This window comes from Phaethon aethereus (assembly GCF_964289735.1).
Source record: "Phaethon aethereus genome assembly, chromosome: 29".
Taxonomy (NCBI): Eukaryota; Metazoa; Chordata; class Aves; order Phaethontiformes; family Phaethontidae; genus Phaethon; species Phaethon aethereus.
In genome coordinates, this window is record NC_138605.1 from 2,651,911 (window position 1) to 2,667,668 (window position 15,758).

Consider the following 15,758-nt stretch of genomic DNA (forward strand, 5'->3'; position numbering starts at 1 on the left):
CAGCGGAGCCTCGTCGCAGAGGAGGGTGAGTTTTCCCAAGCCCAGGAGAGCCCGGGCAGCCCAGCCTGTCCCTGCCTGGCTCCCCACGCGTGCAGCCACGTCCCGGGGGAGCACGGGGCCGGGGCCGGGCAATCTGGCAGTAATTAGGCAGGGAAAGTCAAAACCCTGCTGGGTTGCTTCAGCCATCAATGTGTCACGGCTCAGAAGGGAGGTATTCCAAACGCCAAATTCAGATGTCATCAGCAATAACCCGATATAGGTCCAAGGGGCCAGAGGCCCATCGGCGGCACCGGCGGCACCGCCCCTGCCGCGGCCGCTGCCCCGTTTCTATGTGAAAAAAGGGGGAAAAGGGGAAACGCCAACAGTGGGGCGAGGGGGGGCGGGCGGCACAGGGAACCCCCGCAGACCCAGCGAAGCACGGGACAGCCCGGACCCCCCCCCCAAAAAAAAAAGGTATTGAAAAGCTTCACTGCCGTTGGCGGCGGCCGGTAGCAGGCGTTTAAGCAGGGCCGGGGACGCCCCCCGCCCGCCCAAAGCCGCCCCGAGGCACCGCCGGGGCGCCCCGCGGCAAACCCGACGGCAGCGCCCGCGCCCCCGACGCTGCCGATGCCGGCGCTCGGTGGCGTGAGGAGAGAGGCGGGGGCGAGGGGCGGGAGCGGTTTGACCTTGGAGAGAGCAGCTTCGCCGTCACCCCTCCCCTGCCCCCCCGCGCCGTAACGAGGGGCTCGGCAATCTGTCAGCGCTCCTGACCCGCGAGCAGAAAGCGCTTTTTATCAAAGTAATTAATTTGAAACCTATTAAATAATTTCTGAAAGGTGCTTGTGGATGTCTTGAGCTGAGCAGTGTTGCAGAAGAGCACCAGGAGGGAACCTGGGGTCCCGACACCCTCGGGACGCTCGACACGACCCACCCGTGAGGGCTGCAAGCCTAATACGACAGGGCACAGCCCACGGTCCGTATAGCAGCTATAGTGCCGGGGGGGGGGGGGGCAGGTGCCCGGGAGGCTCTGGCTTCCCATCTCAAACCCAAAAGCGAGCACAGGGGCTGCTTTCACCTCGTGCGAACCAGGCAGGGGCGTTTCGAACCCCCCCGGGTTCGTCCCCACGGCGCTGGGGCTGGGTGAAGCGGTCTTCCCTCCGGACCGGGCAAGAGCGTGGAGGGTCTGCATTGTTTTTTCCACATTCATAAATCACTGCTCTTTGTGGCCCCTGCCCCATGCGCTGCACAATTCAGGTTAGGTTATAAATAGGATCCTGGGCTCTTTCAGGTTGATAAAGGCCGAGGGGGGTGGAGCAGCGGGGAGGCGTCACGACTACATAACACTTTCATTGCCCTGTCAAAATAAAGAATACCGGTGCTGCCGACCCCTTTTTTTGCGGCATATATCAGCCAGGCTTCTGACACCCCATTTCAGACCAAAACAGGGATTAAAAAAACCCCCACGAGAAACCCTCCCCCGTTTCCCAGTGGGGCAGAGGTGCTGGTTGCCCAGCCCCGCAGCTGGTGACCCAGTTGCTGCTGGACTTTGGTGGGGAGGGTCCACACCCGGGTGCCCTGTGTGCACGGTGGGACATCGGGACGGAGGTGCTGGAGCTGCAGGAGCACGGCCAGAATTTCCTCTCTGGGCAGTGGAAGGGGCAGAAGCCACCGGGGAGGAGGATGCAGTGGCAGGAGGAGGAGGAGGAGGATGCAGTGGCAGGAGGAGGAGGAGGATGCAGTGGCAGGAGGAGGAGGAGGATGCAGTGGCAGGAGGAGGAGGATGCAGTGGCAGGAGGAGGAGGAGGATGCAGTGGCAGGAGGAGGAGGAGGATGCAGTGGCAGGAGGAGGAGGAGGATGCAGTGGCAGGAGGAGGAGGATGCAGTGGCAGGAGGAGGAGGAGGAGGAGGATGCAGTGGCAGGAGGAGGAGGATGCAGTGGCAGGAGGAGGAGGAGGAGGATGCAGTGGCAGGAGGAGGAGGATGCAGCTCCAGGGGGGGAAGCAGACGGAGCTGCCGTCCCTGCAGGAGCATCCAAGGCTGGAAAGGTTTAAAATGGAGCCCCTTGCCTGGGTCTCTCAGGGTGAATTTTGCACGGTGACAAGGTCCGGCGATGCTCGCCCCCGACATGCAGAGCTTCTGGGAAGACCCAGACCCACAGCGACCTCCTGAAACACCGCACGCGTCCATCTCGGCTCTGCCGCACGCGCGTCCTTGTCACGGGCTGTTCACACACCAGAGCACCCTCAGACCTCGTCCCCCATCGTCCCAGGAGGCAGGGGCTCACTGACCCCCTGCAGACGCCCCGGACCACCTCCTCCGGCAGAGAGGAGCGGGGCTGATGCTCCGGCCGCAGCCCGGCTCCCCCAGGGACCCCCGTGGGGGCCGAGCGCCCCGAAGCCTCGTGTGCTGCCGACATCACCGACGGCAGCAGCGCCGGCCGCAGGGGACGGGGACCGACCCATGACCGTGACGGAGGAGGTGGCCCGAGCCGGGGGGGTTTGTGCTCCGTCCTTGGGCGACAATGATAGTCGGAGAGATTTGTATCGGCGAAAGGGCAGCGGGGAGCTACAGGGGGATTAAGAAGGTGTTTGCGAGCCGCTGAGGTGGGTTTCATCCTAACAAACCTCTCGGTGAAATAACAGCAACAAAACAAGGGAGGTCCTCGCTTCTGGGCTGCTCCTCGCGGAAGGGCGCTGGGTTGCGTTCCCTGCACAGCCTTTGACTGCTGCTCTATTTGAGCTACAAAATTAAGGGGGGGGGGATAGAGAGATGCCTGAGCTCACCCCCAAGGATCACCCCCCCAGGTTTCCTGCGAGAGGCGTTTAAAAGCAACCTGGGCGAGCGGCGTTTCTGGAGGGGCCGGGCTGTGAGCGCCGGCCCCGGCCGGGCAGGCAAAGCCCCGAGGGGCCGCGGTGGTCCCAGCGCGGGGTCCAGCCCCGGCTGACGAAGGATCAGCACCCCATTCCCCTGGCAGCACCGCCCCTCCCGGCCCCGGACCCCCGTTCCCGGGTACAATGAGCCCCTTCACGAGGGCAGGGAGGTTTATCCCCAGCGAACCCCCGGCCGAGCCCAGGGACAAATCTGACACAGATCTGCCTTTAACAGCTCCAGTGATAAAAATGCCAGTTTATTGGAAACACATGGAGTATTTACAGGGGACATCAAAGCGGGAAGGAGGTTTACATAGCAACAGGCCAGATTAAGCAGAAGGCATCTGCTTTTTCGGCAGCCATGGGGCTCTCGGGAGGCACAATAAATTGGCGGCACACTGGCCCTTTCATTCCCTCCTTTGGGGAAAGCAAAGGTTGGCAAAACAAAATATAACCACATGCCCGGCCATGTAAAACATGACAGGAATGGGAGCGTCGGGTTACCGGCTGCGCGGCCGCGCCCCGACACGCACGCGGGGCTTGCAGGGGAAGCGGGAGGGGGCGAAGGGCCGGGGTTTTTTGGTGTCGCAGCCCCAAACGGCACCCCGGCTCCGGTTCGGCTTCGCTTGCCCCTCGCTTCCTCCATCCCGGGCTGGGGGTGGCACCCAGCGTCCCCCGCCACGGCTGCGGTGATGCCGAAGGAGACCCCGCCACCGCCAAGCTGCCAGGCGCGAGGTTTTCCTCTAAATGCAGTTTACGTTGACGGAAAAGCCTTTTCCCTGCCCCAAAGCGCCTCATAAGGAGCCGTTTGTGGGTTTATCTGACCTTGGGCCACACGTGGGGTAAGCGGCACCCAGGCGGGGCGATGAGGCGGCTTCTTGCCGGTACGGGCAGAGCCGCTGCCCCGCTCCCGCGCACGGCGCAGCCGGCTCCCCTCACGGCTTCACGCCTCAGTTTCCCCACTGATGAAGCAGGTCCCCTATACGCCTGGTACCTATAGGGTCAGGATAACTGGGAAGCATCGCCCGGGGGATGCTCCGATGCTGCGTGCTCGGCCGCCGGAGGGACCGGGCGGTGCCGGGTCTAATCCTGCGCAGAGGAGACCGCCCGGCCGTAAAAAGGCTCCGGGTGGTCCTGGGCACGTGGTGCTGGGGCAGGTTTTATCTCAGCTCAACAGCCTGAACTCGGCAGGGCGAGGGCTCGCCCGGCGGCACCGCCGCGTTCCCATGCTGCAGTGCCTTGTGTTAATTAACCTTCCAAACACTCCTGTAATATTTCGCCAAATCTAATAAGGCGGCGCTGGCCGAGGAGCTGTGGGAGGAAGCGGCAAGGCCCGGGGGCCAGGGGGGTTGCCTGTGGCTCCGGCTGCCGTTTGCGGTTTTCTGCTACCCCCCATTACGTCCCCTCCTCGCGTGGGCGATGTCGGGGCTCGTTATCTTCATTCCTGTGCTGAGCTGCCGACCTCAGCCCGCCCAGTGCTGCCCACCCTGCGCGGCCCTCCCTGCTCAAGGCGTCACCCCAAGCTCAAAAAAACCCCCAAAAAACCTGGAAAAAGGGAAAGACTCCGTTTTCCACCCGGGAAGCAGCCCGCCCAGCCCCTGCCGGCTCGCTCCAGAGCAGCGGCATCCCACCCATCTGCGGGTGCTTCGGGGCAGAAACAGGGAACGAGAGCAAACCCTCCGGCTGTGGCCGGGGTACGGGCGGCAGAGGCTTACCCCCAGGCACCCTCAGAAAGGGTTAACCCGCCCAGCGTGCGCGGGACGCTGGGTGTTCACCGTCCTAGAGGGGCCCGGGGAAAGGTGATAAATAGCCGGGGACGTCCTCTCCCCTCCGCCAACGCCAGCGGAGCCCAGCTGGGCAGCGGCGTCACCCACCTCCTATCCATCACTTCCAGCTGGTCTTGTCACGTCTTGTAAATCACCCAACGCGGCTCCGTCCTCGGTCGCTCCCGCGCGGCCCTTCCCCGGGCTCGGCGCATCCCACCCTTCCCGTCACGCTCCGGGCGGACGCGGCTCCCATCGCCGCGCTCTCCTCTTTCTATTTATTGCCCGCGTGATCAGATAACTTGACGTTTATTTACACAGCCAGAGACCCGGCTCCTCTTTTAGCTCCCCACGCTCGGCACCCCGGGGCGGTTATTAGGTTTCCTCTGGCCCCTGTTCCTCCCTGGGCTCCAAAAGCAGGAGACCTCGGCGTGGCACCTTGGAGGCAGAGGAGTGTTTGAGGCTTTTTCTCAGCCCCAGGAGCTGCTTTTCCCCAGCCAAGGATCGTGCAGAGCCACTGGAAGATGCCTCGCGAGCAGTAGCAGCTGCGTTTGGTGGGGAGGGACCCGGTGCGAGGAAGAGGATGGGTGTGCGAGCGTGGCTGTGCACACTCGTGCTGCTGGGAGATATCCAGGCAGCTGCTCAAGAAACGAGGTTTTATAAATGTGGGAAATACCTGCAAATGACACAGCCATTTTCCCTGCCACAAGAAAAATCGGTTACTCCATTCACGGTCGCCACCAGCTCGCGGGACCCTCGCCGCTGCGCTCGGGCTCGTTCCCAGGCGTCCATCCAGCCCCGCCGGCCGGGCTCGTCCTCAGCCCCTTCCCCTTCCCGACAGCCGTGACCCAACGGGGCTTCCGAGGTGACGGTTTCAAGAGACGTCCTGAATATCGGGCGGCCACCGGGCACCTCCGCTCCTGCGCGAGCCACCGCGGCGCTACCTCCCCTTACGGAAGCCCTGGACCTCGCTGCGGGTTAAGAGCCGTTTTTCTGGAGATGTGGGAAGGCTGAGGGATCCGGCCACGAGCAAGAAGACGGGCTGGAAAGAACCCTGGGCACAGGCAGGGGCACTGGCTGGGGACAGGGACGCTGGATGTGGTGGCCTTTACCTGCCAGGCAATTCCTTATTGTCCTGGCTCCCGCTGCCTTGTAAAGGGCCTGATGGATAACGCTCATCACGGAGGCGAGCGCGCGATGCCGTCACCTCGCCTCCCTCTGCGCGCCGCGATCCATCTTCTTTATAGCAAGTATCCGGAGCCAGCACCATCTGCGGCACCAGAAATACAATTACCGGGGAGGGGGGGAAGCCCCTTTGCTTCCAAATTTCATAGAGGCCTCGCAAAGCAACCCTAAATTACTCCTCGCACACCAGGGACCTCACGCGGCACCGTCTCTCTTTAGGTATAATTACAGCCGGGGAATTAGCAAGTCTGATTTTCTCCCCCCTCTTCTGGGTTGTCCCCGGCGCCTCCCTCCCCTCCAAAAAAAAAAGGGAGAAATTGAAATTGATCTCCAGCGCCAGCGCTGGCCGGCTGTAATTTAATCAGAAAAGCCTCTCTCTTGGCATTTATTTATTTTTTTTAACCCCAAGGTCCTAAATTAAAAAGGACGGTGGTGGGGTGGGAATGGGAGCGGCCGGAGCCTCGGCTGTGGTTTCCGGGGGCCGCGGCCGTTGCCGAAGCATCTTGCCAGCCCCTGTGCGTGGAGCCTGGCTCGGGCTTTGCCGACCGGTGACTGGCAGCGCCGAGGAGCCACGCGTGGGGCTGGCTTGATAACCGGGTCCCCAGGGCCCGATCCTGCATGCGGCTCCCCACCGACACCCTCGATCCAGCGGCTCTTCTCTGGTTTGGGCTCGGGGCTGCTAGTCGTGCTGGCCTCAGGCTGGCCTCAAAAAAAAAAAACCAGGCAAGTGGCAGAACCGTAATGCAAGACCCTCGTAAAAACCCTCTGACCTGATGCGACCGTTACGGGAGCAGAAACGAGAAAGAAATCGCTTATAGCAAACGCGCCCAAGTCCTTAGTTGCCTTTTCAGGCAGCAAAGCCAGGCTGTGCCAGGGCTGCTTCCCCCTCTGCCTGCACTGGCTTGGGAAACTCTGTGTTAAACAAGGGAACAAAATCCAGATTTCCATTTTATACTGTTCTTTTTTTCCTTGCCAAAGATAACTTCTCGTTGCAACCCTTGTGAGCCTGCATGCCACAGCGCTGCCGGCGCGCTCCGGAGCGGGAGGCAGGAGGTAACACCCCTGCCAGAGAGCCTGCCCGCGGCCTCGGATAAGGCGGTTTACGGTCTTAACGTGCGTTTGAGGTAAATCCCGGTGAAATCCCCCGGTTTGGAGCGCGTGCTGGAGCGGGCAGGCGTGCTGCTCCCCGGCCCGACACGTGTCGCCTCCGGGGATGCCCCGGCACGGTACCAAGCAGGCGCGAGACAAGGGGTTATTGTCCCACCGCCCCCAGCCCCGCGGGCGGCAGCTCCCCGAGGTGGTCTGCCGAGCGTGACGGATGCACGCGCTGCTTTGTCCTCGCCGGTGGCAGGCGGTGACGTTCCTCGGCACGGCAGGACCCGCCGCGGGAGGCAATCCCCCCTCCGCAGTGTTTTGGGTAAGGAAAAGGGATGCAGGCCAGATGGTTTGGTCTCTGGCCACGCGGCCGACGGGAAAGGCAGAGGACGGGATTTTGTGCCGCACTGTCGAAACCCTCGGATCACACTTCACGTGCTAACGCTGCCGCCGCCGCCGAGTCCCGGCGGACTCCTGCTCGCACCAGGTTTTGCGGCTCGTGCAGGAACGGCACCGGTAGCGGCCGCCTGCCGGCACAGCCGCCGCGCTCGCACAGCCGTGGTGATGTAAATCATGGCTTGACCCCAGGTTTGCACCGGCTGCCGGCCCTCTGCGAAGGGTTAGCCTCGTCATCTCGCGCGGTGACACCCGCCACTGATTTATGACCGGGTTGGGAGCAGGGCTGTGACACACCAGACACCTCCCCACCCTCTCGCAGACGGCTGTGGCAGCACCCGGCCCTTTCCCTGCCGCTCCGCTCCGGCCCCGGGCACCACCGCAGCGGGGCTGGGCGCGGCCGTGCGGCGAAGCTGGTTACCGTGTCCCCGCAGCCTCCCCTGCGCACGGGGCAGGAGCTGCGCTCAGCCATGACCCGGCCCTGACCGCGGCGAGGAGGGCCAGGGTTAGGAGAGCCCGTCCGCGGGTTTAAATCAACGCCTTCCACTTCCCTTCCATGCTGAGTTATTGCGCCCTGGTTTTGTGATGGAGATGACCAGGCAGCGAGGGATGAGTGACCTGGGCCAGACCACCGGGCTCGGCACTCCCAGCCGGACCCTGGGCAAGGGGTGAAAGATCAGGGCTGTCCTCCAGCCCCTTCCCAGCCCCCCCACCTGCGTGGATGCTCCTGGGCGTCAGCTGTGATTTAGTGTGTGCGGGTTCACCGGGAGAGCGGGCGACGCTCTGCTGCTGGCGGAGCCGCTCTCGGCAGCGCGTCCCCGCCGCGAAGCAGCCAGCTCCGGCGCTCTGGGCAGGGGTGTCCTTCTTCCCGTGACCATTTTCAAGTGTCACCTGGGTTATTCATCTCCGAGCTGCGGCTTCCCTCCCTCCCTCTTTCCAGGATGTCCTTAAGGAACAGGTTCCCAGGCAGTGAGGCTCAGGTATGTACAAGGACGCGTGAGAGGATGCCGTCACATCTGGGAGGATGCCGACACATCTGGGAGGATACTGTCACATCTGGGAGGATGCTGCCACATCTGGGGGGATGCTGCCATATCTGGGGGATGCTATAAGACCTGGAAGGATGCCATCACCTCTGGAAGGACGCTGTGGCCTCTGGGAGGACGATGCCATGACGCCTGTGTACAAACTTCTTCGAAAAATAGATAATCACAATCACAACAGAAAAATACAGGAGCTGACCCCAGCCTGCCCGCCAGGAAGTCACCCGAGTCCTTCCAGCCCGGTGGGAGGACAAGGGCGTGCTGGAGGCAGCGAGCCGCGGTGCGACACTGGCCCGGAGCTGCCGGCCGGGGCGCAGCCTCTTCCTCCTCCTCCTCCTCTTCCTCCTCCTCCTCCTCTTTCCTCCTCCTCCTCCCGCGGCCTCCGGCATCCCCTTGTGGCAGCCGGGCGCTCTGCAAAGCCCCGGCGGCAGCGGAAGGCTCTGCAGGGAACGTCCACCGGGGCCACCCCGGCCGTCCCCTCCGAGGCCTGTGGCTGCGGTGCGGGGCACGGGATCGCACCGGCCCGGGGGAAACCCCCGTCCCCACCGGAGGCACCGGCCAACGGGCGAGGCCGGGCGGGCCGAGGCCGCGGCAGCGCGGAGCTCGTCCTTATGCAACCGGCTCAGAGGCTCCTGCTTGCGGCGGGCGGCAGATGACGGCACGGAGCTGCCCGGATAACGCCCTAAGCCCTCAATCTGCTCCCGGCCCTCTCCCGAGATAAGGCAGCACAGGAGGGTGGCTGTGGGGCAGGAGGTGTCACACCAGGGTGGCCCCGTGCTGGCCACGCCGTCCCGCTGATGCGGCGGGAGCGGAGGGGTCAGCCGCGGAGCGAGGGGCGAGGGTCGGTTCTCGGTGCTGCAAGAGGGGATCCGGCACCGCGGAGGTTCCCCCGCGGCGTTCGCCGGCTCTGGGGGCTTTTCCAGGCAGAGCAGTCCGGCTACGTGTGGTGCCGAAGGGCTCGGAGCGGGTCCCGGCTCCCAGCAGGGAGGGACATGGCCGGGGTGACACCGGGGTTTGGGAGGACGCTGCAAGCGCAGAGCTCAGTCCGGCTCCGCAGCGTTCAGCACTGGGATCCTCATGGCCAGCACGGTCAGCACTGGGATCCTCATGGCCAGCACCAGGATCCTCATGGCCAGCACGGTCAGCACTGGGATCCTCATGGCCAGCACCAGGATCCTCATGACCAGCACGGTCAGCATCAGGATCCTCAGCTCGCGCTTCCCAGCAGGATGCGCCCAGCACAGAGGAAACAGCTGGGATCCTTCATCTGCTCCGTATTTTCATGTTCAAGGATGCAAGCAAAGTGACCTTTGGGACTCTGCCTTAATGGTTGCTTTAAATGGAGGATGCGGCCTCCCACGATCTGCTTTGGGACCAAATTCACGTCTTTTTACCATGAAAATAGCTGATCTGGGAAATAAAAGTGCCCTTTCCCAGCTCCCACAGGCCAGCTGGCCCCTGTACCTTGGAAAACACGTAAAAACCAACCAACCAACCACAAAAAAACCCTTTAAAGATGAAGATAAGGGAGCAATCAGGTTTCACGTGGAATTCAGGAAACCAGTTTTTGCAGCTCCTTGGCTCCTGCCCTGAGCTCACCGGTGCCCTGAGGGCTTTGGCATTGCACTGCCCAGAGGAGGAAGAGGAGGAGGAGGAGGAAGAAGAGGAGGAGGAGGTGGGCTGGAAGCTCCAAGACACCTCTCAAGGGGGGATTGCAGAATTTATTTACTGCACCTGCACAGCTACAGGTATCTGTGCCCTTGGTCAAAGCAGCAGTTCCCCAGGTTTATCTGATCAGCAAGTTCACCTGCATATAAAGGGAGCTGGAAGGGAGTTTTGGGGGTTTTAGCCAAGCTGGTGGGGGCTGCTCAGGCAGCAGCATCTCACAGTGAGGCAGGTATGAAGTACAGCCCTGGACTCCCAGCAGCTCCTCAGCTAAAGATGCTAAATCCTGCCCAAGCAGCCCTGATCCTGCTCAGGATGGATGGAGCCATTTTAAGCAACGGTTTAAATTAAGATATCTTGGCTAGCTGCACCCACGTCAACGTGCAGGTTGTCAGAGCTTTGGTGCCCGGAGGCTACCTCAGACCCAGAGCAGAAGCCTCTTTCTCACTGAAAAGGGTAGAGGCGGTTTTCTACTGCCTCTTGCAAGGTTTTTTTCCTGCATGGAGCTGTGATGCTGCCCAGCCCAAGAGGGACCCGTGGGGAAGGTCTGAGCAGCCCCAGGTAAGATCAGGGTGCAGCGAGAAGAGCATCCTTCGTCCCCAGAGCCCGCTTTAGTATGTCTAAGAGGGGTGGGAGAGTTTATTGTGAAGGCTTTCTTCCCTTCACAGCACCAGCCAATTAATAGTTGGCTTCTCTTTAGAAGCAAACTGGTTTAATTTCTGCTGCCAGGCTGCAGCTGGTCTGTCCTTGCCCCAGGGCTCCTGTGCCAGGGCTGTGGGTTGCCCCGTGTCGCGCGGTTTAAGGGGCTCCTCGGGGAATCGGGAGCTGCTCCGGCCTCCGCTCTGCTGCTGCTTGCCCGTAAGGAGCCGGATCTACCCCTTCTCGCTGCCGATGCTGCTAGGAGAGGTCTTCGCCGCCGCTTTGATGCGCGCCCGCGAAGCGGGGAGGGCTCGGGCGCGCCCCGGCTGTGCGGCACGGGGAGGGATGGGGACGTGCCCTTCCTGCTGGCGCTGGGCACGACCGAGGGGTGCCGGGGCCGGCGCGGCTCCCACGCCCGCTCTGTGTCCACACAGCGGGCAGTGAACGGGTGGGAGTGCCCCCTCGCCCCCCGGGAGAGGCTCCTGGCCCCAGGCAGGGCTCGGGGCCAAGCCGGGCTCGCTCCCGCCAGCCGGGCCGGATGACAGATGTCTGCAGTGGAGGAGAACATGCTGCAGCTCCCGCTTCCAGCCCGGATGCTTCCGACCCGGAGCTGTACTACGAGGAGGAGGAGGAGGAGGAGGAGAAGTCGGAGCCCTCGGACACCAGCAGCATCTTCTCTGAGGACTCCGTCTACCCTTACTACGAGCTCTCCCTGCGGGCTGGCGGTGCCGGGGACCTCAGCCTCTACCAGTGCTGCGCCAGGAACGATGCCAAGCTGGCGTGGGAGAGGCTGGAGCGCGGGGTGACCCGGAGCGAGGCCACGGAGCTGGATACCAACGGGAGGGTGAGCGGTGGGTGGGCAGCCTGCGGAGCAGAGAGAGGATTGCCTGCGAACAGGCAAATCCTGAAGGACGGTGGTTACTAAAACTGGAGGAGGAGGGAGAGCCCTGGGTGGGGTGGCTTTGAGAAGGGATGGGTCTCCTGGGACTGATCCGACCCTTGGAGCAGAACCTCATCTGTCCTCCCATCCTGAGCCTGTCTGGTTTGGGGTGGGAGGGAGAAGGGGGGGGCCGTGGGGAGCGCCGCGGCGGGGAGGACGGTGCGGTGCCGGTGCTGAGTGCTGCCGTCTCTCCAGAACGGGCTGATGGTTGCCTGCTACAAGGGCTTCGTGGACATCGTGTCCCTGCTGCCGAAGTGCCCCTACATAAACATCAACCAGCAGGACAAGGACGGGAATACAGCCCTCATGATGGCTGCCCAGGCAGGTCAGCACCGCGCTCGGCACGGGGCAGCCCCCCCGGGAAGCGATGCGACCCCCCGTGCTTCATCTCCAAAAAACCTAAACTGAGCTGTCGGCAAAGCCGGGGGTCCCAAGGGGTGTGACCCTCCCTGTCTGAGTTTATGGTTCATCTCGGCACCGTTTTAAAACTGGGTAGATGATGCAAATGTGGAGATTCCCACAGAAATGTTCTCTCGCGACACGTCCCTCCCGAGCCGCGGAGCTGAGCCGGAGCTGCCCCACGTGCTCCGGAAAAGCTCCGCCAGCCGCGGCGATTTACCTGCACGCAGGGTCCGAGCTGGCCGACGCCACGTGTAGGGACCGAATCTCCGGTCACGATGGTTTTTCTGATCACGGCAGAAGAGTCTGGCTCCCTCCGCCCTGACCGGCCGTGGGGGGAAGGAGGAGGGTCTCAAAGTGGGGATCGCCCTTTATTCCCACTTTATCCTTGCTGGAATTGATGATTTTTTTTTTTTTTAATTTTTGGACTCTTTCCTGCACTCTCTGCTGAGGCAGCTGGTGCGCTAACACTGTTCCCTGCAAGGCCAAACCCAAAACAAAATAAACCCGAACCCTTTTGGTCCCGGTCCCTCCAAGTTTCTGCATCTTTGTCCTCACGAGGTGCAGTTGCTAAATAGTCTTTCTCCGACGGGCGTCAGCAGTTATCGTTCGTTAACTGCCAAAACTCTAACGCAGCTTCTCTCTGGCTGTTAAGGACACATCACCATCGTCAACTACCTCCTCAACTACTACCCCGCGCTCGAGGTGGACAAGCGAGACGCCCGGGGCCTGACGGCGCTGATGAAGGCTGCGGTGCAGGGGCAGCAGGACTGCGTGGCCGCCCTGCTCCTGGCCGGTGAGCATCTCCCCGGGGACTTTCTGGGATTTTGTGGGAAGGGGTGGCACTGCCGCTCGCCCTGCGCTCTGGGGTGGGACGCTGCGGTGATGGTCTCGGCACGGCGGTGTCTCCAGGAGCAGACCTGCAGGCGGTGGATCCTGTCAAGGGGAAGACGGCCAGGGAGTGGGCAGCCTTCGCCGGCCGCTTCGAGACGACCGTGCGGATCCGGAGCCTCCTGCGGCGCCCGCGGGCGGAGCAGTTCGGCACCCGGTACCGGCCCGAGTGGCCGGCCCTGGCTGAGCTGGTGGCCAAGGCCCTGAGCCCCAAGTCCAGGTGCAAGAGGCTGTCGGAGAAGATCCAATCCACGTTCACCTTCAGCTTCCCCCACGACCCCCAGGAGGACGGCGTGATGGACCACATGGTGAGGATGACCACCTCCCTCGCCAGCCCCTTCGTGGCTACCGCTTGCCAAACCATCTGCCCCGACAGCCCCCCCGAGGTGGGCAAGCGCAGGCTGTCCGTGCCGGAGATCCTCGGGCAGCACGTGCCGGATCCGGACGCTGAGCCAGACCCCACCTCGCGCCGCCGCACCGACGCGTCCTCTTGCAACGGCCAAGTCGTGTCGGAGGCGCGGCGCCCGCCACCGCGCCGGCTGGCCGGCGGCCTCCTGAGCTTCCTGCCCCTGCGGCTGCGGCGCGGGAACAGCGTCTTCCCCGGAGAGCGCGTCCCGAAAATCAAAGTGAGCAAAGCCTCCTGCCCGCCCGCCCACGCGAGGGAGCGGAGGCAGCGCGGGGGGGACAAGGACCTGCTGCAGCCGCCCAAGTGGAGGTACAAGCAGCTGAAGGAGGAGGAGAGAGCGGCCGAGGAGGCGAAGAGCGAAGGGAAAAAGAAGAAAGGGGGGAAGAGATGAGAGGTGTCGGGCTGGGGGCGAGGTCCCAGCTGTCCCCGTGGACCCGCTGGCTTCGCTGGCACGGGGGTGGCTTCCTTCCCTGGCAGGGTGCCTGAGGGGGGACGGTGCCGTGGACGTGCCCCGCTGAGGTGTCCCAGTCCCCGTGGTCCCGGGTTCCCTGCTCAGCCCCTCATCCTCCCCGCCTCGAGGGCGCCCGCCCCCACCCAGCTTTGGGTGCGCCGGGCTCGGGTGTGCTGAGACCCTGCCCCGGGCCGGGCTCCGGGTCTGCCGGGGAGCGGGGCTCTGGCAGAAGGGGCTCTTTTCTCTTCTTTTTCCTTTTTCTTTTTTTCCTTCCCCCCCCCCCCCCCCCTTGATCTTCCTGAGCTCTTGGTCTTGCAGCTCATGGTGGAATGTGGCTGTGCAAATTAAAATGGAAGTGGTTGCCATGTTACCAGGATTGATTTAATGAACAGAGCTCAGGGCTGGCAGGAATGCTTTCCCCTCGCCACCAGTGTCCCCTGCCCACGCCGTCACCCCCTTGGTGACAGAACTTCCCCACTCCTGCCTATTCCCAGGTTGCAGATGGACAAACTGAGGCTCAGTGTGGAGCAGCATCTCCACGCTGCAGGACGGTTATCGGGAGCTCCGGGTGCCAGGCACAGGCTGGACACCGAGCCCGGGGTGCTCAGGGGCCCCATCCTGGCTGCCCCCCGGAGAGGGGGTGGTCGGAGAGAGGAGGCGGCTGTTGTGCTCCGGCGTTACCCAGGACAGGAGCCAGCGGTCCCTGTTCCCAAGCAAACCACCCTCCGGGAGCTCCAGCCTGCACCCACCCAGAGCCCCTCACCCGCACCCGTGCAGCCCCCCAGGACCCGCACCCGTAGGAGAGCCATGCCACCTTTCTGTGTGTACCCACACACCCGGGTACGCGGCGTGCCGCGGCGGCAGCGAGCTCACGCTCCCCGTGTTTTAAGCTCCTCTTAAATCTGGCTCCATCCCGGGGCGCGGGAAGGCGCACGTGGGGCGCTGGCTGCCCTGAGCACCCGGAGTTTGACCCGCAGGGAGAGCGACGGGCAGGCGACGGGCAGCGAGGGCTGCTCGAAGCACTGGTTATCCGGGTGAGAGAGCCCCTTTCCCCGTGGCAACGCGCACAGCCCAGGATCGGGCCCCCTCCCTCCACCACCCCCTTCTTTAGGGGGACAAACCTCCCGCTCCCCACTTTTAGGCTGAGGCTCTGCCTTTTGGGGGCACGGCGAGGTTTGGGCCGAGTGGCGGGCAGGCGGGGAAGGATGCTCGGCGGGAAGGAGCTGCAACCTCCCCGTCTGTTCCGCTCCAGCCCTTGGCTCGCGTCGGGCTCCCCGGCACGTGGCCGCTCTCCTTCGCCAGCTCCCGGCGGCGGCTCGCAGATGAGCCGGGGGCGGGCGGCACACGGAGCAGCCGTCGCACGTGCCGCGCCAGCCCGGCTCCTGCCACGCCGGGGGGGAAGGGAGAGCCGGGCTCCCGCCGGCCCCTCGTCCCCGTCCGCCGCCGCGGCACCGGCTCGGTGAAACCCCGAGAGGCGGCTGGACGCGTCCGACCACGGTCCGGGGCCGCTCGCGCCTTTCTGCGGGATGAAGTCACGGCGACGAGCGCCCCAGCGATGACGGAAAGTCTCGCTTCGGCTTCCAAGGGGGTGGCGGGAGGTTTGCGCCACGGCGGGCAGGGCCGGCGTGGGGCCCTGAGTCGCGGCGCTGCCGTCGTGCCGGCACTGAGCCCAGCGCCGAGGCGGGCGCCCATCCCCGCTGATTCAGCCCGGCCGGCGGCGAGCGGATCGCGCTGCCGACGGCTGAGAGAGCCCGGGGCGCGCTCGGTGCGTTCGTTAGCGCGCCTCAGCAGCCAGCCCCGGCTCGGGAGGAGTTTGCTTTTCCACGGCAGCAGCGCCGGAGCCGCATCGCGGCCTGGGGCTCTCGCCCAGCCTGCCTTCTGAGTCGCCCGGCATCAGGATTTAGGAACTTTTACAAGTTTTAATTTATCCCCCGGTGATGATTATTGTTAAAAATATGGGGCTGCCCCATTTGGAAGATGAAATTTCAGGGACCGAGGCAGCCGGCACCAGCCCTCACCGGAGAGCCGGCACGCTC

General features: G+C 63.7%; 1 protein-coding gene across 1 annotated transcript; it reads left to right on the forward strand.

Moving 5' to 3' along the window:
* Positions 1-11,168: 11,168 nt before the first annotated feature.
* ANKRD33 (ankyrin repeat domain 33) lies at positions 11,169-14,220 on the forward strand. Its single transcript, XM_082011912.1, has 4 exons — positions 11,169-11,479; positions 11,771-11,900; positions 12,630-12,770; positions 12,887-14,220. The coding sequence occupies exons 1-4, from the start codon at positions 11,174-11,176 to the stop codon at positions 13,660-13,662; spliced, it is 1,353 nt and encodes a 450-aa protein (XP_081868038.1). The 5' UTR covers positions 11,169-11,173; the 3' UTR covers positions 13,663-14,220.
* Positions 14,221-15,758: the final 1,538 nt, after the last annotated feature.

Excerpts from the sequence above, each read along its gene's own strand:
- ANKRD33 (XM_082011912.1), top strand. The coding sequence starts at position 11,174 with ATGACAGATGTCTGCAGTGGAGGAGAACATGCTGCAGCTCCCGCTTCC. Across the intron at positions 11,480-11,770 it reads AGCTGGATACCAACGGGAGG|AACGGGCTGATGGTTGCCTG; the intron begins GTGAGCGGTGGG and ends CCGTCTCTCCAG. Across the intron at positions 12,771-12,886 it reads GGCCGCCCTGCTCCTGGCCG|GAGCAGACCTGCAGGCGGTG; the intron begins GTGAGCATCTCC and ends CGGTGTCTCCAG.